The 23,056-nt window shown below is 41.3% G+C and overlaps 1 protein-coding gene across 2 annotated transcripts; it reads left to right on the top strand.

Moving 5' to 3' along the window:
- Window positions 1-871: 871 nt before the first annotated feature.
- On the top strand, window positions 872-21,220 carry CASP2 (caspase 2). Of its 2 annotated transcripts, XM_054217537.1 has the most exons (11): window positions 875-1,045; window positions 1,386-1,536; window positions 8,131-8,298; window positions 9,348-9,423; window positions 10,895-10,989; window positions 12,453-12,629; window positions 13,858-13,986; window positions 14,456-14,546; window positions 18,200-18,349; window positions 18,441-18,550; window positions 19,207-21,220. In XM_054217537.1, the coding sequence occupies exons 1-11, from the start codon at window positions 876-878 to the stop codon at window positions 19,339-19,341; spliced, it is 1,452 nt and encodes a 483-aa protein (XP_054073512.1). In that variant the 5' UTR covers window position 875; the 3' UTR covers window positions 19,342-21,220. The 2 variants fall into 2 exon arrangements, with proteins under 2 accessions (XP_054073521.1, XP_054073512.1); XM_054217546.1 differs by lacking the exons at window positions 18,441-18,550; window positions 19,207-21,220 and adding an exon at window positions 14,661-14,722 and having other exon boundaries at window positions 872-1,045.
- The last annotated feature ends 1,836 nt before the right edge of the window (window positions 21,221-23,056 follow it).

Genomic DNA, 23,056 nt, shown 5'->3' with positions numbered 1-23,056 from the left:
AGAAATTCTTTACTGTGAGGGTGGTGAGGCACTGGAACAGGTTGCCCAGGGAAGCTGTGGATGCCCCATCCCTGGAAGTGTTCAAGGCCAGGCTGGATGGGGCTTTGAGCTGCCTGGTCTAGTGGGAGGTGTCCCTGCCCATGGCAGGGGGGTTGGAACTGCATGGTCTTTAAGGTCCCTTCCAATATAAACCATTCTATGATTGTATAGTGAAAAATTTCTTGGTAATATCTAAACTAAATCTACCCTCTTCCAGTTTGAGGCCATTACCCCTCATCCTATCACTACATGTCCTTGTAAAAAGTCCCTCACCATATTTTTCATAGGCCCCCTTCAGGTACTGGAAGGCCACTATAAGGTCTCCCCGGAGCCTTCTCTTCTCCAGGCTGAACAACCCCAGCTCTCTCAGCCTGTCCTCACAGGAGAGGTGCTTCAGCCCTCTCACCATCTTCGCGGCCCTCTGCTGGACTCGCTCCAACAGGTCTGTGCCCTTCTTGTGCTGAGGGCTCCAGAGCTGGACGCAGCACTCCAGGTGGGGTCTCACCAGAGTGGAGCAGAGGGGCAGAATCACCTCCCTCGACCCCGCTGGCCACGCTGCTTTTGGCGCACCCCAGGATGCGGTTGGCCTTCTGGGCTGCTTTTAACGGGTGGGCCCGTTCCCACCCCTCCGCCATGACCAACCTCCGCCCCCACACACCACACCCCGGGGGCCCCCCGCGCGCCGCGGGGCGGGGCGGGGCGGGGCGGGGCGGGGCCGGGCCGGGCCGGCACGCGCTGACAGGCCGCGAGAGAAGCCCCGCCCCCCCCGCAGCCGAGGCCAGGGCAGGAAGCGACGCCAACCCGCGGGAGGGGGTGGCGGGAAGGCGCGCCTGCGCATGCGCGCAACCGGCGGCGGGCGACGGCTTGTTTTCCTACCACCGCCGCTGCCAAAGGGAGGGCGAGGCGGTGGCGCGGTCCGCGCCCCCTCCAACCCTCCGCGGCCACGTGACCGGAGGGAAGCGAGTCCCTCGGGAGCTGGCGGGGGAGGGCGGGGCGGAGCCTGGGGGTGAGCGGCGGGGAGGGGCGCGCGCGGCGCGGGCCGTTTGGCGCGAGCTGGTTTCGGGACAACGCGCAGCGGCCTGCAGCGGCCTGGGCCCTCACGCCGCCGGGGCCCTGCCGCCTCGGGAGCCAGGGGTGGCGCTCAGCGCACCCTTCTCCGCCGATCGCCGGCGGGGCGGGTGGTGGAGGCCTCTCCCGCCCGTTGTCAGGCAGCGGCGGCGGCTGCTGCCGCTTCTGCCGCTGCTGCCGGCGGAGACGGCCCGCTTCCTCCCGAGCAGAAAGGCGGGAGCGGTTGAGGGTGGCTCTTGCCGCTGAGTTTGGTTTTTGGTCCTCCCCTCTCCTGCCAGGATGCTGGTTGCCTGCGGCATGCAGCGGTGCCATCAGGAAGCGCTAAAGAAGAACCGGGTGGTGCTGGCCAAGCAGCTGGTTTTAAAAGAATTGATGGAGCACATGATAGAGAAAGACATCATCACCTTGGAGATGATGGAAATGATACAGGTAAGCACGGTTATACTCAACTGCACTGTCAGCTTTATTTCTAGCTAAGCTCAGTGTCGTTCTTGGCAGTGGCAGCATGGTAAAACTCATCTATGCATGTTATCTGCGTATTTTATGCCTGGAGAACGTACAAAGCAATACGGGGTTTGCCTGCGGCCCCGTAGGAGAAGTGTAAGCTGCTCCTGGCAATATGGATTTTGGCTGAGGCTTATTAAATCGTTGGCTTGCATGCTGGTACGGATTTCCGGCAGGCTGCGCTTCCAGAGTCAGGTGGTATCTTCCAGGCCTTTGTTGTCATTTTGTGCCTCTCTTGTTTTCTCCTTTTGGAAAAGTAAGAATAATACCTATTTCCAGAAGAATACTGTGAAAGCAAGTAAGGGAATATATTATAAACCAGTTTGTTGTGGCACTTGTGCACTTTTCACTTGAAGAATTTGTATTTCATATGTATTTTTGTTAATTGCATGAAGAACCTTGCATGATCCAATACTCACTCTCAGATGACAAATGCTGTTCTTGGGCTTTTGTTCCTTATCCTGAGCAATGGGTACTCTGAAGAGAAGTCATTGGCAATAGCTTGAGATTGCTCCCAGAGGTATGGTTATGCACTGAAGACTATGCAGGATGGAGACACAGGTCTTCAAAGAGAGAGCAAACTGAAAAGGAAATGACTGAAGGTGCACATCAAGTGCATCTCAGGACTCAAGTAAGCAGTTGAGGGACTTCTTAGTCCCTTGGTAAGACTGATGGTCCTGTCATAAGAACAGATGCTGAAAAATAGAATTATGAGCTATTTGTTGGGCACCAGTACAGAAGATAAGAACCTGAGACTGATGAGGTTTTTTTAAAGCAACGAAGAAATAACTTCCCGATGAATTTTGAATCGTTGTGTGTCAAAGATAATGTGAAATACTGTGTGGGACCTGTCAAGGATACTTGTGCTAAGTTGTGGGAGATGCAGGTAGTCTTACCTGAAATAGCTTCAGTCCCTGGTGAAGGAGCACAAAGATACAGAAAGACAGTGAAAGTCAGAGAATGAATCAAGAACTGATTGCACTTGTTTTGGCTGAGAAAGCGTTAATTTCTTCATAGTAGCTTGTATGGTGCTGTGTTTTAGATTTGTGATTAAAATAATATCGATAACACAGGGATGTTCTAGTTACTACTGAGCAGTGCTTACACAGAGGCAAGGCCTTTTTCTGCTTCTCACAGGACCCTGCCAGTGAGCAGGCTGGGGGTGCACAAGAGGTTGGGAGGGGACACGGCCAGGACAGCTGACCCCAACTGGCCAAAGGGATAGTCCATACCATATGATGTTGTGGTCAGCAATAAAAGCTGGTGGAAGAAGAAGGAAGGAGGAAAGTTCTGAGTTAAGGTGTTTGTTTTCCCAAGTAGCCGTTACGCGTGATGGAGCCCTGCTTTCCTCTAAGTGGCTGAGCACCTGCGGACCAATGGGAAGTAATGAACGAATTCCTTGTTTTGCTTTGCTTGCATGGGTGGCTCTTGTATTACTTATTAAACTGTCTTTATCTCAACCCAAATTTTTTTTCATTTTTACGCTTTCAATTCTCTCGCCATCCTTCTGGGGAGACGGCGGCTGTGTGGTGCTTAGCAGCCCATGGGAGTTAAACATCAACACTGCTGAAGTATGGGTGGTTAGTCGGGATGTTCACTTGCCAGCCTGCAGTTAGTCATTGAAGGGGGAGGGAGAGGAGAGGCAGAAAAGGAGAGGAGAGGTAAAAAAAATCCAACAAAACAAGCCCTCTCAAAGGTAGGATAATGCCAGAGATAATAGTATTTTTGGGGGAATGCTGCTGCAGTTAAGAAGTGTTAAACAGAGACAGAGGGGAAGAAGACTAAGAGAATCTTCCTCTCCAGGTGTAAGTTGGTAAAAGGAGATGCAACAATACTTGGTAATGGATTGTCAGTAAGGAGAAAGGTGTTATGATGGATAAGTCAGGTAAATAGTAATAGCTTAGTGAAAAAAATTGTGCCTAATACAACATACACACATAACTAAGAGCTTAAAGGTATATAAATAGCAATAGCAGCCTGAGCAATAGAACAAAGTGACTTGAACTACTGTTAGAGGGTATTAATCTGGAAATTGCACAAAAATAGAAATATCGCAGGGGTAGGAGGAAAGCATGCACAACTGGAATAATAGTACTGCAAAATATGCATTGTACTAGAAGGGCAGAAATGAAGGGAATGGTTGCAGGATAGTACGAATCATAATAGTGCTGTAGATAAACAAAAAGTAACGGGCATTAAAAAAAGATCACATGAGTCAAAACCATTTTGTCTTACCTTTCATTTTTCTATAGTAGTTCTGTGAATTTGTCATAGGCATCCACTCTCTGTCTCAAATCTGAACAAAGGTCTTAGGAGTGCTGTTAGGTAGTCAGGTATCTTAGTGGAAATAGGAGAAGACAAATGCCACTGTGTCTGGTGACAGAGCATAGATATTTCTGGATATTGCAACTGAGTCATTCTATATACCCCCCTGCACCCCACAAAAGTAATGAAATCAAGAAGATCTGGATCAGTAGTGATATAATCATAAAATGGTTAGAGTTCAAAGGGACATTGAAGATAATCTAGTTCCAACCCACCTGCCATGGGCAGGGACACCTCCCACTAGACCAGGTTGCTCAAAGCCCCATCCTGCCTGGCCTTGGACACTTCCAGGGATGGGGCATCCACAACTTCTCTGGGCAACCTGTTCCAGTATCTCGCCACCCTCATAGTGAAGAATTTCTTCCGAATATCTAATCTAAACCTCCCCTCTTTCAGTTTAAAACCCCTACCCCATGTCCTGTTGCTCCACTCCCTGATACAGAGTCCCTCCTCATCCTTCCTGTAGGCCCCCTTTAGGTACTGGACGGCCACTGTAAGGTCTCCCCAGAGCCTTCTCCAAGCTGAAAAATTCTTTAACTCTCTCAGCCTGTCTTTGTAGGAGAGGTGCTCCAGCCCTCTGATCATCTTCGTGGCCCTCCTCTGGACCTGCACCAACAGGTCCATGTCCTTCTTATGTTGGGGGCCCCAGAGCTGGACATGGTACTCCAGCTGGGGTCTCACGAGAGCGGAGTAGAGGGGCAGAATCACTTCCCTTGACCCGCTGGCCACGCTGCTTTTGATGCAGCCCAGGATGCTGTTGGCTTTCTGGGCTGCAAGTGCACTTTGCTGGCTCATGTTGATCTCATCTATCAACATCCCCAGTCCTTCTCCACAGGGCTGCTCTCAATCCGTTCTCCAGCCTGTATTTGTGCTTGGGATTGGCCTGACCCAGGTGCAGGACCTTGTACGTGTCCTTGTTGAACTTAATGAGGTTCGCACGGGCCCACATCTCAAGCCTGTCAAAGTCCCTCTGGATGTTTTAAATCATCTTGTCTTAAAAACACAACAATTATACTGGTCCTGTTGGTCTGATTTATACTAAACAGAAGAATAAACAAATTGGTTCTGGAAACAGGGCACTTCACAGAACCACAGAATGGCAGGGGTTGGAAGGGACCTCTGGAGATCATCTAGTCCAACCCCCCTGCTGGTTCACCTAGAGCAGGTTGCACAGGAACGCATCCAGGCGAGTTTTGAATGTCTCCAGAGACAGAGACTCCACCACCTCTCTGGGCAGCCTGTTCCAGTGTTCTGGCACCTCAAAATAAAGTTCCTCCTCATGTTTAGACGGAACTTCCTATGTTCAGGTTTGTGCCCATTACCTCTTGTCCTGTTGTTGGGCACCACTAAAAAAAGACTGGCCCCATTCTCCTGACACCCACCTTTAACTATTTACGAGCATTGATAAGAATCCCCCTCAGCTGTCTTTTCATTTAAATAAACTTTTGTAATCTAACGAAAGTGAAATAAACCAAGGAGCTCATGGAGATGAAGGAAGGATGAAATTTCTTCAAGTGTGAGGTTCTAAACCAGTACTGAAACTTGTACCACAAGTAAGCAAAAAGTGGGGAGGGGAGGAGGTTGCAGGAAGAGCCACCAAAGGCAAAGGTGGTTGAGCTGGATGAAGAGCTCACAAGGAGTATGAAGAGTAAGTAAAGAGTGTATACGTGTACACTGGAGAAGAATTAATAAATAGGAGCAGCTTCTTTTGGTGTCTGAAATGGGGAGTGAGAGCAGGAAGTGACAGGAATGAATTTAAATTGAGTCATTTGGAAAGATACTAAACAATTTTAGGTTTTTTTTCAATTATTTACACTTTTAAGAAAGAATAAAGAAAAAACAATTGTGTTTACTGTGTAGTGAAGATGATGTAAATATAATTATCTAGGTGAAGGCCCAGAAGAGAGGATTTTCAAACAGAGCAAAAATGATAGTGGAAATAAAGAGGGACAGTGGAAACAGCCATTTTTAAGATGAAGTCCAAAACCCACTTCATTAATGACTTCTTGTCAGAGCATCATATGTTCTTCCAGAACTCTGGGGTGGACCTTCAAAATTGCAGATATGATAGCAAGAGCTTTCTCTTGCTTTTTAAACAAGTTGAATATTCTGTGCTGTAATCAAGACTATGATATTATGTAGATATAGAGATTTAAATGCTCTGTGTCTATCTGTAGACAGTAATGAAGGCATCACTGGCTTTGACAAAGTGACATAAATTTTAGTAGGATGTTTGTCAAGTATATATGCGCTCTCCACAGATTCTGTGTGTATATTCAGGCTCAGTAAGAAGACTTAATACTATGGGATTTTGACATGAATTCAGAGCAACCAGTTCCTGGTATGCAGATTATCGAAATCATCTGTGAGGGTACAAAAGTAAATTAAGGATGTATTACAAAATGAAATGAAAGAAGTCTGTCTTAAGAAAGTTTTACTTATGAATGTTTGCTGAACATTATTTAGTATAACCTAAATATGGTGTTGATGTGGAAGTTACATGAGGAGGTACAGCACTTTGGGTATTTAAGGGAGCGTTAAGGAAGTAGTCTATCAAAAGCTGACTGCTGTACATACAAAGTGCAGAATATGAACATTATGAAAATTTCTTAACATTTTAACAAAACTTAAGATCCAGTTCTTGAGGTCAGCTTGTGTTCTTAATTATGATCTATGGCTTAGAGTCATAGACTGTATAGACATATAAAGTGAAGGTTAATGATCCTAAGCTTGTTATAAACAGCTTCAGGTCTAGTAGAAAAAAAGAAACAATAAGTACTTTAAAATATCAGCTGTCAATTTACTTTATTAGGTAAAATAAAATTCAGTAGGCTTACAGCAAGATACAAGTGTATGGAGCTGGTTATCTTTTACGGACTAATGGAGAAGTGTTACCAGGAGAAAGGGGCAAGTATTTTCACACTTCTGGAAAGGCACAGGTGAGATGACTGTATTCACTTCTAGTCAACAGTGCTCAGAAAGTTGAGGTTTCTGTGGGAATAGGAAAGGGTACTTACATTGTCAAGAGGCCATTTATGAGGAGGCTGAAAGTGACTTGTTTGCTGTAGCAAATTTAAAATTGGAGACCAATTTATAGACAGAACTTTGATAAATAAGGGAAAGGACAGGAGAACACTGAAGTCAAGGGTCATTGTTGATACAAAAATAAGTGCTGTTAGTCATTAATGAACATAGGTCTGAAATTTCAGAATAGGTTCATAAGCATTGGATCAACAAGATTTTGCAATATTCTTTCAAACAATGTGATGGGGGAAAAAAGCCAAACTACATTTTACACCAAACTTGATAAATTTTATGAAAGAAAGCAGAGGATTTACATGCGTGACTCAAGGCTTTTTTTCTGATTTTCCTGTGATTGCAAATGTAGTGTTAGGCCTTGATAATGTGTAACTTGCCAACCATTTCTTATCATCCATCGATTCAAAAAATATAGGATGAATTCCATAGAATTGATAAAATTTATTTTGGATATCCAGTATTTTAGTACATGATGTTTTGGTGTGTTTTATATCTCACAGAGAAGGCTATTGTATAAATTATACAGTTTGTTGGCAAGTGTCCTGTTAATATTCTAACAACCGGAACTTCCTGGGAATGTTTTACAGATACATGAATTTCATTTTTGATTGTTGCATTTACTCATGTACTACTGTATGTTGCTTCATTGGTCTAGAAGTTACAGTCTATACGTATGTAGTATCTTTGGGAATTGACAGCATAAAATCAGTATTTTATTTAACGCTTTCTGAGGGATTTGCATATTGATGCATGAGACCATAAACCATTGGGTAGTAGTGGAAACGTGTTCTGGACTTTGTGTATTCAATGAGGGGAAATAGATACTACTCCAACGGTGACTGGATGTAGAAGTTTAGAGAGAAGAATATTACTCTGTGTGGTAGAAGTTAGAAGGGAAGAGTATTACTGTGCACGGTAATGTGTGAATTGTTGGCTTGCTGTGTTGTTGCGTACTGTCCCCCTTGAGCAATAGCAACAGAGGAGTGGGAGGGAAATCAACTAGGAAAAGCTGTAAAAATGGATCTAGCACAGGTAAGCATAGTGATGAAACATTTACATGACATAAAATAAAGTAGTTGTTCTGAAGATTCATTGAAAATTAATTCTGTTGGGGTGTTACTTTGAGTATGGATTTTGTTTTTTCTCTGGATCTAGGCCCAGTCTGGGAGCTTCAGCCAAAATGTGGAATTCCTCAATTTGCTGCCCAAGAGAGGCCCTAATGCCTTCTCAGCCTTCTGTGAAGCTCTACGAGAAACCAAACAGCAGCATCTAGAGGCAGTGATCTTGAAGACGACATCCAACCTGAGCCATGGGATTGCAAGGGTACAACAGTTTTAAAAAAAATAAGATGGATGCATTGCATTTCAGATTGGGTTTGGGCACAAAGCGATCTTTTTCAAATGGGAAAAAAGTTGTTTACAAAGGACAGGATGGGTTTTCATTGCAAATTGAAACTTGTAGTAGCCTTAGTAAAAGCAGAGAGGAAGAAATCTGTGAAGAGAGTTTTCACACAGAATCACAGGATGGTAGAGGTTGGAAGGAATATCTGAAGGTCATCTGGTCCAGCCCCCCTGCTCAAGCATGGTCACCTTGAGCAGGTTACCCAGGGCCATCTCTTTTGAATGTCTCCAAGGATGGAGACCGCAACCTCTCTGAGCAATGTCCTTCAGTGCTTGGTCACCCTCACATTAAAAAAGTGTTTCCTGAGTAGAAAGCTACTAAAAGCTAATCTTGTCTGTTTAGGAGAGAGGGACTTTCTTTATTTTGTCATTTTTATTTTCCCCTTTTCACTATCTGCAGTTGTTAGCATTGGACTAAAGGAAGAATTTAGTAAAGATTCAATATTCTCAGTGTGTTGACAGGGATGAAAACTCACAGTAAACATATTTTATATGAAGGAAGACAGACAGACATGGTATTTTTGAGCAGAGTTGTTCCCTTATTAAAACGTAGGCTTTATTAGACTACCCTTGCTATTTTTTGTTTTCAAGTGTGCTTTACTATGCAAACAATGAAATCTTGAAAGCAAACAAAAAGATAGGAATCACTAGACAAATCAATTTTTGGCAAAACCAAGGAGGATATGATGATCTCAGTGAAAGGTTTCCAACCTGGGGATTTGAGTAGAAGTGTAGACATGAGCAAAGAAGGGAAGGAATTTTGCATTGATAGAAAATGCCGCTGATATCTTGTTGTGATGTTTCATATGGATGTGAACAATAGGACTGGTTTTTTTAAGTCATATATACGTGTATATATACATGTACATATACATGTATCTCTGTTCCATGATACCTACAGGCTTGTACTGTAGAGAAAAAAAGAGGTGTTTTATGCTACTCTTTTTCATGGATTTATTGGATGTCTTGTAGCTTGAACACTGTTATGGATCAAATCTTCCATTCCCTGCCAGTGAGTCATGTAATGCAAAGAGACCGCGCTGGATTGGTGAGTTGCACATGACACCATAAATACTTGGTTGGCTATCTGTTTGGTTGCTTCTGATTTCTTAATACTCACTTAATTCAGTTCTAGAAATAAGCTTGCTACCACTTTGCTCATCCCAGGACAGTGAACAACTGTGTTATGATCAGATGCAGGAGGCAGAATTAGGCTAGACAATGAAAGTGAAATACATATTGGAAGAGAGAACCCAATCAGTTTCTAGTCAGCTTCATTTATTCTTAGAAGAAATTTTGTTGATTAAACAGTACATGTCAGTAAAATTTTAGATTTTTGAAAGATTTTCTTCTTTGTTCAAGATTTGTAATAGAGTTTAATTGAAATAGAGCTGTGAAAAGACACTGATTTTGGGCAGTATTCCTTAACTTGGACTTCCTTCTTGGCAAGTAAGTTTAAGTACAAGGCCTTATATACATTACATGGGCCCACCATAGTTTTGTGTAGCTTCTGTTGAGTGCAGCAAATCAGCTTTTATTTAGCAAGCATATGTGACCTAGATCAGGGAACTAGTTGTTGGAATGAATCTCCTTGCTATTTTTTATGTTGCCTCTGGTAATACCTGGAGTACTCACGTTCCCTAACCATAGCTTTAACTGTGTGGTCGTTACTAGGAGCTCTCTCTGGTGTTAGAGAACAAGTGTCTAGATTTTGAAGGATTTTTTTTTTTTAATTTAGGTGCAGAGGATTTAGGATTGGGGTTTTTTGGTTTTTTAGAACGTATGTTCCTCCATCCAGGAGAGCCATGTCTCAAAAGGCTGAAAAAGGATTTCAAAGGAGATCATGAATGTCATTACCTCCATTTCTTCAGGACAGGGGAGTGAGTGTTTGTCTGCAAATGGCAAGTAGTTTAGATTATCATTCCCTTCATCTGTTGTTATCCAGAGGAAAGGGTTGTGCAGAGGCAGATAAACAAAAAAGGGTATTGCACTTTATGGAAGCTAGAAACGTCTAGTTTGATTGCTCATGCCTGTGTTCAGCAAAAAATAAATAATTGTATCCAGTGAGCATGGGAGGCCTTTCATGAAAGAAAAAAACAATATTCTATTTGAATATTTCTAGCAATGGTTTGTAAACCTAACTGTGGAAAGAATAACATACTGTACAAAATGACAGAAAGCACATGGCTCTAATTTTAGATAAGAATTTTTCATACTCTGTAGAACCAAATTTACTAGGCCTTAAATAAGGCTAACCCACATACAAGACAAAAAAAACCCGGATGCCAATTAAAATTATAAAAAAAAATAAGTATACCATTCCAGTACTTTTGGTTTTTTCTGCTATGTTTCATTGTGTATCTGTAGTCCCTGATCGAGCAAAATTTTTAGAGGTATGAATAGCATAATACCGTAATATCCCTAAGACCACATACTTCAGAATTTGCAAGTTACTACCTTAATGCAGAGGCCTTGTGGTTGGAATTTTTTATTGTTACTGATATGTTTGTTTTGCACAGAACCAGTGGAACATTCCTTGGATAATGGAGATGGTCCCCCAATTCCTCCAGTGAAGTACTGCACTCCTGAATTTTATCATAATCATCAGCACTTGGTAAGTAGTTGACAGAGAAAATCTCCTTAAGAGGTGAAAAATATGAGGTGTATAGATATATCAACTGAACGCGTACTACTTAAAACTGAGTCAAAACAGGTGCTTCACTGGGATGCAGATCAGTGTTGTGCTATTTCTGTAACTGAAATGTTAGCAGTCATGTTCGATTTGTTGTAGTTCTCATTTACAAGCGTCAAGAAATACTGAGAAGTTCGTAGCTCTACAAATCTCTGCCTCTGGTTTTTGCTCATGAAGAGCTTCATGAAGTGCTTTCTGTTCCGTTGATTTGTGTAAACTGTCAATATTATTGTCTGTCAATATTATTTGGTTGCATTCTTGTCTCCTTCTGTGTGATGACACACCCTACAAATGACTGTAAGATACCATAACTGTGTTTCTATTAGTAGTCACAGTCTTGGCTGTTTTAGTTGCCAGCTGTACCCAGAAGGGTCTCTTAGTCTCAAGAACCAAATCAGGATTCTATGCTGGGTAGTACCCAACCTGAATTTCTAATCTTCTGCAGTGTTTGAGGTTATGTAGGTAGTCTAATTACTTTTTGTTTATTCTGTTTGTAAAGTATAGATTGTGTGGGGTGGGCTTACAGAAAAAAATCATTTTGTATAATGGGGCAGACATTTTGCTCAGGTTACACAATGTGTTAATGCTTAACACTTCTGTCACAGGCTCTGTGTATAGCAATACAGATTTTAGGGGTTTTTTTTAACTGTCTGTGGGGAGACCTAATTAGGCAGCATCAGTGTGAGCTTGACTTGCCTCCTTTTACATGTGCCTGGATACACCCTGTTGGATATGCTCCTTTGGTATTAAATTTCATTTTCAATTTACAAGAGTATTAGGAAATGATTTACTGTTGATTTGTTGTTGTTAGAGAGGGAGGGGCCAGCCAAAAACCTTTTTTGCCAGCCACATGACTTTCAGGATCAATCACTGACAGCACCTTGGAGTTGCAATTGCTCTCATATGGTATTTTACATCTATCTCTGCTCCGGACAGCAATTAGGAAATATTAGCTAAATTTTACATAATGTTGTCATAAAGGCTTCGCTGGGGATGGTGGAAATATACGGGGCTAGGGTGAGGGTGAAGAAAGGGAAAAAAGTTAGCAAGACATAATTCACAGTTTGAAATGTACAAGCTGTGTTTCTTCTGAAACGAGAAATAAGGCAAGCTAATACAACATCTTAATAACAGTGTTGTACGATCATCATTTATGGAGACTTGCAAATACAGTTGTTTTTGGGACCCTTTGCAATACAAAAATTTGTTTTATTTACTAAAAAAAACCCAAACCAAAGCAGCAAAAAGCTTCAAAAATTTGACCTCTACTGTTTTTGTGCCTTCTCAATCAAGAAATCCTAGTATGTGGGGTTTGCTGCTTTACTCTAACACTCTGTTATTTCCTTCTGTAGTCTAAATTTACCAATTTTAAATCTTCTTCTCAGGCATATAAACTGATATCAGAGCCCCGAGGGTTAGCACTTATTCTCAGCAATGTCCATTTCAGCAGTGAAAAGGACTTGGAATATCGCACAGGGGGAGATGTGGACTGTGCTTCCCTGGAAATGCTTTTCAAGCATCTTGGGTATCAAGTGACTGTCTGTCATGATCAAACTGCACAGGTAAGGGGGATCCCAGTACTTCACAACCAGTATGGATGATAGTTTGTAACTGTTACATAAACATCTTAAGAGGTTCCATTTGGTATAACGGAGCTTGGAAAGAAAGACGTGCACTGTCACTTATGAATAAAAAATAAGGCTAAATGGGATGGTATCTGCTAGCATACTGACAAATATGGAGAAACTTGGAAGGCAGAGGATTTAAAATGGAAAGTAGGATCACAAAGGACGACAAGGGGTACTACTCTAGTCTGACCCCTGTAGTGCAAGGGGCAAGAATTTCTAGACCACACCTGGCATGTGTGCTAAAACCACAAAAGTATAAAGTCTCTAGTTTACTCTGGATTAATGTTTAGGATAGCAGAATACTGGAAAAGTCTAACTTAGCAAATATTTGACCTAATCTTCACAAGTGTAAGTGATGTTTTCGTGTCCTTTCACTGATGGAGTCAACTGCCATCCTGTTTATCAGTCTTCCAGTATCCGTGCAGTTAAGTTCCACTCTTACAGTCTTTGCTTTGCTAGAGAAGTAGCTATGCTTTACTTAGGAAACTTGATAATGTTCCATAACTGACTGAATCAAGCCACTCTCCTTCCCTAGGAATGCAATTGCTGTCCCCTCTAGCCTCATTTGTTCTCACTCCTTTTAAATCCCTATGAAACCAAGTGGTACACAACGCGTTAAAGAGTGTTTTATTCAAGAAGGTAGCTTTTGCAACATTATAGTAAGACTTTTGCACCTGCCATGTTGTCAGAGTTCCTGAAGTTTTCCACTTTAAATTGTTGTGTTTTGATCACTAGTGTTTGAATGCCTGAAGTACCAGAGCATGTATCTGTTAAGTTACTCCAATGTCCCAGCCAGACTCAAGTGTCAATGTAAGATCTTTATAAAATCAGTTGATTTCTCCTGTGTTGAATCCATATGTACCAACTCAGATACTTGCTGCATCTCTCTGTTGGCTAGTATGGACACATAGATGTCCTAAGTGATTCCTACTTCACAGTCTTATACTTAGGACTGAATATTACATAAAAGAACAACAATGTTTTGCTGGTCTTTTTGGTTTTTAATGGAACACTGTCTTTTGTCCTGTAAATTTGATGTAAATAGGGTTTATTTCGTAACAGGAGGACCATTTTTGTTTTTCCTGTACATTTGTGTTTTTCCCTATACATTGACCCACTTTCCCTGTGCAAGTCTGGAACCTATTCTTTTTCTTTCTTCCAGGAGATGCAGAATGCATTGGAGAGATTCTCTAAGCTGCCGGATCATCGGGATGTGGATTCCTGTATTGTAGCTTTACTTTCCCACGGTGTGGAGGGTGGGGTTTATGGCATTGATGGCAAACTACTGCAGGTATATTCCTGTGACCTGATATGTTATATCCTGGAAAGTAACAATGGAAAGAGGAAAAAAGTAAAAAAAGAAATAAAAAAGTAAAAAGAGAGAGAAGGTGAAGTGATGGGAGATTGCGGATTTACATTTTTTAAAAAGAAAAAAATAAGGGCTTGTGGGAAGAAAAGGGCAGGGGTCTATATATGAGAGGTCTACAAGATAAAAAATGGCATAGAAATAGGGCAGGTAGGAAAAGTTATTTCATTCTCTGTTACTGTACTAGTACTAGGTAGAGTGCATGAACTCAAAGTAGTAGGAGCTGGGGTAGAAGGGGGAGAAGGGATGTGTTTGTCACACGGTGAATTTGGAGATAAAGGAGAAAATATCAAGACTGGTGAGGTAATAACAAAAATACAGGGAAGCAAGGTGAGACTCAGTTTGCCTCGCAGAAAGCTGCAGTGAAGAATATTTATCTTCTTTCTTCTCTCAGTTGCAGGAGGCTTTCCGGCTCTTTGATAATGCAAACTGTCCAAATCTCCAGAATAAGCCCAAGATGTTCTTCATTCAGGCCTGCCGGGGAGGTGAGTGCCCAAATACTAAAAGACATATATTTGGCATGCCCTTAAGGCTCATTTTACACACATACACACCCTCACCTTCAACTTGCTGTCAACTCTCCTCTTTGCTTCTCTCAGGTGTAAGTGGGACCCATATTCACCTCCCTCTGCCCTGCTGCTGCCACTGCATCTGTTGCTCTGTAAGTGTATTTTGCTCTGCATGAGGTGTGTGCATTGACTTGCAGACCCCAGAGCACTTTAGTGATATAAAGGTCTATCGTATCCCACTCATATATTGAGGCTTTCTCTTGCTATGCCTGCAGTAGGGGGAGTGGGGCATTTGGTGCATCAAAATGCAGCACAGCATGGAGTGGTACACTAGCACTGGAGTCTTGTCTGAGGTCCTGTCTTTTTCTTGATCCTGGATGTGTTGTCTCTCTTGTGTTGGTGTCTCTCAGGCCATCAAAGTTGGCTCCAAGTCCTCCTCTTTTACTTTTTTTTCCGTTACCCTCTTCTGCTTTCAACCTCCGAATGACCTTTCCTTACACCCTTTTCCTCATACTATTGTAATAACAGAATTCTTGATTCTCATAGATAGGCTCTTTTTCCACTCTCTCCATTCCTTTTTTTTTTTTTAAATTCTGCTATTCATTTTCCCTCCTTATGTAACTAAACATATGTTTGTAGCTAACTGCCTTTCGGATCTGCTGATGACCAAATTTTTCCGTAAAGTGTTTGGGCTTGTTGAGATAGTTGTGAAACTGCAGGTACTCCAAAGAGAAGTTCTGTCATAGGAAGCTTTGCTTTTTCCCTTGTGATACAGAAATTTTTCTAGCATGTATGCTATTCCCCCTTCTTTCCCCTTGTTCCTTGCAAGTGTCTCCCTTCTTTTTCATTTAAAACTGAGCTTTATAGTTCTTTAGCCAAGAGAATGTTTCCCCCGTTATCTACTCATGTTTAATCCCAATGCAGAGAAAAACCTAAAGTCTACATGAAGTATTTTGGGTATCAAAAATATTTGATTCTGCTAAGCATTTGGAAATACCGTAATGTGTATGTTTCAGTATGAATGTGATAGCTTTCCTTTATGTTATTGAACCTTTAGATACCCTTGAACAAATGTGAATGTGCAGACTCACAACAGTGTGGAAATAAGTTTAATAAGGCAGAATTGGCAGCTGACATAATTAGGTAATTAGGTTTATTTGACTGCCATGTTACCACAATGGGTCTGTTCACATCAACAGGTCAGGCTTGGCCTTCGATTCCCAAAAAAGTTTCAGGTAAGAAAGCTATGCAAAATTCTGTAGAATTTGGACACTGCAATAGGCAAAGGATTGAGACTTGAGCAAATGAAAGGGAAAAATCTTTCTTGAATTTAAAAAAAAAAAAAACAAAACACAAACCTGTCTTTTTTTAACCTCTCTTTTAAACCTTGATTAATAGTTGGAGAGGAAAGCTAGTTACAAAGTAATTGATCTGTCAAGAAAAACATGTACCGCTTCGTGTTAGTATTCAAAGGTTACAGTAGCTGATACAATTTTTTTTTAAAGCAGCATTTAAAAGACTATAAATAGTGTTGACAACTTTAGATTAGTAGGCAATCTCTCTGTGCCATGTAAGTTAACTGGAACCAGTTAAAACAAAATGAGAAATGCATGGGTTACTCTTTTTCCCTAAGTTTATGTAATAAGCCTTATCTATCTTCTATTAATGACACGTAAAAAATGTAGATAAAGAAGAGCTGGTACAGTCTACTTAATTTCCAAAGAGCCTTTGGCAGGAGTCTACTAAAGAATTGAAGTAGTCCACCTACAGTCATAGATCAAAACCCAGTGGTGACAGAAAGCAACAGGAAAAGACATATCGTCAGATTTCACTGTGACAGGAGACTTTGAAGCTGTTTAACATCTGTGTTTAATATAGTAGTTGATCCAGAAAAGTGAAAAACTGGGGTAAATAATGACAAATAGGTAGTTGGCAGTTATTTAAATCAGTTGGGAAAAATGGCGATCTGGTGCCTTCAGTAAAATTTAAACAAAATGGATCAAATTGGATGGCAGTTATTGGTGATATAAATTAGAGTTTAAGTATACAGAGGAATATCTTGATAGGCTTAGTGCTTTACACTTTTTAGTTACGTTGCTAAGTTGACTAGAATGGTGTTTGAAGACAGAGGCATGAGGAAGACATCTAATTCTGAAGCTTTAGTTAAAAAGGTTTTGACTTTATACATTATGGGATGATGACAGTGTGAGTGATGTAGCTTGACTGTGAAATTACCCAAGTCTTATCTGAAATAGCATACACTGTGAACAGTACTCTAAGTGTTTAAGATACAGAACTAAAAGGTTTTGGAGAAGTGTGATAAAAGGCATGAAAGAAGTGTGGTTAAAAATGGAAAAATTTGCATTGTTACCTTAACGAGATGATGAAGGAATTTGATAGAAATATTCATGAAATTTTGAGCTATGGATCCTTAATTACAGACTATATCTAGCCTGTCAGACGGTCACACCCCTCCCACTGCTGCTTTCATTTTGGAGGAAGAGAATAATGTTGCTGACTTATGAACTGACCATTTCCTGTGCATAATTATGAGATGCCACCAGTGCTGCTCCCTGTAAAAGGGTTAGAAATCCAAATGCATTTCTTAAGCACAAGCTGGCAACAAAAACCTAGAGGCGTCATAACCGCAAGGGCTCTGAAGTGGACATGTGTGCCTCCTAAGACTAGAATCTGATCCATGCTGTTAGGTAGATTCTCATCTTACGACAAAGGAACAAAAGGGCAAAATTATATATAAAACCTGCAAACTCTAGTTTTATTTTTCATTCAGCATAGCTGGACGATAAAAGTTATTGCCACTGAGCAGTTAGTCTAGATTACAATGGAAACTCTGCATAATGTAAACAAGCAATTGAGAATATCTACAGTTGTTATAATATATATTAATGAATGCTGGAAAGGACACTACACGTTCTCACGTTTTTAAACTAATCTCCATGTACTGGAGTTCTCTCCTGTTTGGGGTCAAGTTATTTTGCATTTTACTGTTACACAATTTATGCTTTTCATTGAAACAAGTGATGCTATAGTCAGGATTTAGAACTAGGTGAGATATTTAGTCCATGTTTTCCTGGTGCCTTGGAGGTAGGCCTTAGCAACTAAAATTATAACTCTCATTTGAGTTCTGCAATAAGTAGGTAGTTAGCATGGCAAGCTAGACTAGCCATTTTTGGACCTCTCTAAGGTAGGTAAAAGTGGACTATAGAAACTTTAGGGCTAGGCATCAAATCCTTCCATGCATGGTGAAGAATTATCAGAAAATTCTTTGCTTTCTGGTTATCGTATGATCTGCACAGGAAAGAAGGGCGGGAGGGAGGGAATCAATGGACATGCAGACTAACAGTCAGTTAGGCTGAGCAGGTTCAGCAGTTGTTGTTATCTGCGTTAGTTTGTGCAGAAGAACTTTCAGATGAGTTTTAAAAACGGCTGAAAAAGCTTAAAGTTCATGCAAAAGCTTTCTGCTTGACAGCAGTTGTGGCATTGCTGACGGGAGCCTAAAACTAAGGAAGTACAGGAAAACTACATCCAGTAATTCAGGATAATTTTTTCTTTTCTTTTTTTTTCCTTCCTTTTCTGCTGCCTCCCCCCCCCCTTTATTGCCCCCCAAGATGAGACAGACCGGGGAGTAGATCAAAGAGATGGGAAAGAATGGTCAGATTCCACAGGCTGTGAGGAAAGTGATGCAAACAAGGAAGAAAATCTCAAGCTGCGTCTGCCTACACGCTCCGATATGATCTGTGGATATGCTTGTCTGAAAGGTACTGGGGTGAAGCCCTAATTATTAGGGCATAAGGAGGTTTTATTTGTGTGTGTTCCCCAGAAACTTCATCATACTCACTTTCTTCTCAGGCACTGCGGCCATGCGAAACACCAAGCGTGGATCCTGGTATATCGAGGCACTCACCTCTGTGTTTGCAGAGGACTCCCGAGACACTCATGTGGCTGACATGTTGGTGAAGGTGAGCTGGAGCGTCTTTCCTCTCCATCACTTACCTTGTTTCTGAAGAGCCTTCCAGTGCTTCGAATTGCTAGGATTAATCTACTATTAAAGCAATTGTTCTTGACTTGTTTGTAGCAAAATTATTACTTCTTTTCCCCTTCAGATATATATATGTGTGTATACATATGTGTGTATACATATGTATGTGTATATAGATATTTATATACAGTTCCACAGCAGCTTAACCAAAGTAAAAATGCTGTTTCTTTGACTCCTTCCATTTCACTTGTGTGGTAGTATGGTGAACTTATGAGAAGAATTAATCTGTCTTGCCAAAAATTACTTGTTATTCTGTAGAAATAGCTTTTTTTCAGGTGGATTCATTCCCTGAACTGGGTCACCATATAGTTGCACAACCACTTGCACTCACATAAAGTAAAGATTAAGAAAATGAGGGAAGAGGGACTCAAGACAGCAGTGTGGCCATGGCAACTTGAGCTGCTTGGAACTACACCATAGTTCTTTATTCTTCTTATAACTTAGAAGGGCAATACAGAAGGGACTACTTAATAAGTTAAACAGAACAATCTATGAGTACAGAAAGCAATGACATTTTTCTTGCTTTTGTCTTCTTAATCCTTCCAGTCATTTTGGTTTTTTTAATCTCACATCCAGGTGAACAGGCAAATCAAGCAACGAGAAGGCTATGCCCCAGGCACAGAATTTCACCGCTGCAAGGAAATGTCAGAATATTGCAGCACGCTCTGTCGGGACCTTTACCTGTTTCCTGGCTATCTGCCAGGAAAATAACCCTGCCAGCTCTGTCAGAAGAGAGATACTGCCAAAGCTAAACTTTGAGTATGGATGTCTGCGTTTTCATTCTCATGGGCTGTGACATCAGAGGTGCAAACAACGAGTGCTTGTTTATATCTGGCCAGTCCAATTCTTGACGTCTTTTTCGAAAACAATCTGGCAACTTTCTTTGTAATCTGATTCAGTTCAGGGTTAAAAATCCTAATATCCTGACTTATTCCGTATGTATAGAAATTAATGGAAAGAGGATCAGCACTGGAACAGTGAAAAAGTGGGAACATCCTTCAGAAGGAGACATAAGGACGTTTGTAAGCAAAGCAAATGTGAAAAGGGAAACAGACTATTCGTACAATTTTTTTAAAAGTTAAGCCTTTCTGAAAGGAAGATTATTCATAAAATGCTACTTATCTTATGCTTGTATTTTAAAATTTTAAAATGCTTTCTACCTGGTTCTTCATGCAGGACAGTCGGCTCCTGTGCACATTCTCCCTTGTGAAGGAGAATCCTTCCCCTCTCTAAAATGGAAGGTTGTTGTTTTCAACAACACTTGACACTTTCCTATCCATCTTGATCACTTAAAAGTCTATTTTTGGACATTCGTTTGGTAGCCAAGTTATTAAGAGACATCCCAGGTTATCAATAAAACAAATAGAGATCCAAGATTTCTCATACAGGCAAATAAGCCTCCATAAACTGGCCCAGAAATAGTTTTGAATCTAGAAGTTCTAGATTAGCTCCCCTTAGTCCCAAGAGTGAACACCTGCATGGAATATTACTTTTTTTGCCATAGTACCTGTGTTGTCACAACAGGCGTAGCATTCAATCCACCAACTTCTCAGGAGTATATAAATTGCACTGTACAACTGAACCCCTGAAACCCTACAGCCTTGTACAAAAGGATCTTTTGTCTTTTGTTTAATTAACAAAAATATTCAAGGCAGCTCTTTACAATCTAAGCGTGTTGCTTGGATTATTTATTACTGCAGTTTTTTTCCCTTTGAAATGAAAGGGAAGAGTTTCACATTACTACCCTGTTACGTGAGGTTTTTTTCTTCAGCCACGATCATTTAAGGCATTTGTTTAGCTAATACTGTTTGCAAAGTGTAATTTCAACTGGTCAATAAGAAATGTTGTGACATAATCCATCACTTCTTTTGGAATATTTTTTACACACTCTCTTCATGCTGTAATTTGTCTCTTGCTTGTGTCCAGTTGCAGTTACTCCCATTTGATGTGACGTGGGAGGCGGGCATTGTTCTCTTTTTGTGGTAGAGCCTAAATCCTGCTGTACTGGGTTACATGTGGACTACAGTCTGTTCACTTGAGTCTCGGTCTTCTCCATTTTGTAGCAGTAAATTGGCATAGTTCCTGGCGTACCCTTTTTATGTAAGTGTGGCTTTTAAAATATTTTTTCAGGATACAATTATGAATAGGAAGCACAAAGGGATACGGGGGGAGGCTGGAAAACTAGGCATGTGCTTTTTTTATTGTTCTGCCTAGGAAAATGAAGGCTGTGTTTCCTCCAGCTGACAAAGGTGCGGCATTAACATGCCTCTTGCACTTACGTTATACACAATGTGATAAACAGAACAAAGATCATACTTGCCAAATGGTGCCTTATTCTGAAGTTTAAGATATCAGTTTAGGGGCTGTTGTACCTCCCTGGAGTATAAACACTTTCTTCCTGAGTGCTCTCTCTTTGAAATGGTGCAATATTTTACGGATACATATATTGATGAAGCAGTCCACTCTGATGGGATAGATTTCTGTAGGATTGCATCAAGTTGCATTATCACTGCCACTTTCATATATACTTTTTCTATACTTGTATTTTACTGCCTTGAGATGTCAAAATAAAGAATTCTTGTTTGATTAATCTGTGCAGTGTCTTCCATTTGGAGACTTACACTTTTATATAGAAATGGAGCTTCTATATAAAGAGAATTTTACATAATTTCTTGAGGTAGTACCTCCCAGAGGCTCTTTTGCACTCTGAGGTAGAAGCCTGCAACTTGCTAGCTGCAACCGGTATGGGCTGCTTTTGATTTTTGGTAATACCTGGACTAAACTAAATTTAATACATTTTTAATAAAGAGATACAAGGCAGAACCACCAATTGGGACACTGATGTTGTGTTTCGGCACATAAAATATTTAGACTGGGAAAATGGTGGGCTTGGTGTTCTCGAAAGTACTTGGAGTACTGCGTGCAGCTCTTGAGTCCTCAGCACAAGAAGGACATGAACCTGTTAGAACGGGTCCAGCGGGGGACTACAAAGATGATCAGAGGGCTGGAGCACCTCTGCTATGAGGACAGGCTGGGGCAGCTGGGGTTGTTCAGCCTGGAGAAGAGAAGGGTCCAGGGAGACCTTATAGCAGCCTTTTAGTACCTGAAGGGGGCCTACAGGAGAGATGGGGAGGGACTCTATCAGGGAGTGGTGCGATAGGACGAGGGGTAGGGTTTTTAAACTGAAAGAGGGGAGATTTAGGTTAGATATTAGGAAGAAATTCTTTACTGTGAGGGTGGTGAGGCACTGGAACAGGTTGCCCAGGGAAGCTGTGGATGCCCCATCCCTGGAAGTGCTCAAGGCCAGGCTGGATGGGGCTTTGAGCAGCCTGGTCTAGTGGGAGGTGTCCCTGCCCATGGCAGGGGGGCTGGAACTAGATGATCTTTAAGGTCCCTTCTAACAAGAAACATTCTGTGATTCTATGAAAGAAGAGTTGGTGCCAAGAAGAATGGTTCCTGAAATAAAGGAGTCTTGGAAAGAGGAAGGGCCCAGAAAGAAGGCAAAGATACCAGCTGCAGGAAAGATCATGTAAACGAAAGAACATCCAGGGGATCAGATCTGCATGGAAATGGCTACCTGGGGATGCCCAGAGGCCTTGACTTGTAATGGCCGAGACTGATAACTGCAAGCAGCTACACAGCACAGAACCAACACAACTTTCTGTTCCACCTTCACAGACCAGCAATGATCTCACTGCTGGCAAGAGAAGCTGAGACCTGGGTAATGCACCTGGGAGAAAGGCAGTGAGTGTGTGTGAAATAAGGAGGTAAAACCTCTGTCCTCATTAGTTCTAAAACAAATCCCCGTATCCAGATCCAATAGAAGCTGCCATTTACTCTGTCTCATCCATGACACCTAAAAGGGCGTTTCCTGTCTTCTAAGCTCTCTTTTTTATGGAAAAGAGTACATTATTTTTTCAATAACACCAAATTCTGGTATTAACATTAGCAGTGGAATTACCAACATCTACCTGTGCATAAAGTGTTTTCCAGTAGTGCAGAAGGTGAAGTAAACAAGATGTTTGTATTTTCAGAGAAATAAGTTTTGAGCTACCTAGCATAGTTTAAGGAATTACTTTAATAGCTCGGATACCAGGAAAGTGTTAACTGGTTCACATTTTGGCTCAAAACCAAAAGAATAGTAAGGCCAAAAGTTTTTGTTTGTGGGACAGGGAGTGAAAACAGTGAACAGGATGTAGACAAAGTATTTTACAAATCTTGTGTTGCGTGAAAAACACTGTATTTATTAGTAGAACAATTCAATAAATTAATACAACTGTAGTAATTCTAAACTGGTTTTGCTTTCCTATTTGGCATCATGAAAAGCAATAGATACTCAGTGAATTTGACTTCGTAAAAATGGTCATTGATCTCCTTAAAAATTAGGATGTACAGAATAGTATTGAAGGAGGGCATGCTTTCCAAA

The sequence above is a fragment of the Rissa tridactyla genome, chromosome 1 (genome assembly GCF_028500815.1).
Source record: "Rissa tridactyla isolate bRisTri1 chromosome 1, bRisTri1.patW.cur.20221130, whole genome shotgun sequence".
In the NCBI taxonomy this organism is placed as follows: domain Eukaryota; kingdom Metazoa; phylum Chordata; class Aves; order Charadriiformes; family Laridae; genus Rissa; species Rissa tridactyla.
The sequence above is the reverse complement of the archived record's forward strand: the minus strand, read 5'-3'. Positions and strand labels throughout refer to the sequence as shown.

Coding starts and splice junctions, on each gene's coding strand:
- CASP2 (XM_054217537.1), top strand. CDS start 876: ATGCGCGCAACCGGCGGCGGGCGACGGCTTGTTTTCCTACCACCGCCG. Junction 9,424..10,894: donor AAAGAGACCGCGCTGGATTG/GTGAGTTGCACA, acceptor TGTTTTGCACAG/AACCAGTGGAACATTCCTTG. Junction 12,630..13,857: donor GTCATGATCAAACTGCACAG/GTAAGGGGGATC, acceptor TCTTTCTTCCAG/GAGATGCAGAATGCATTGGA.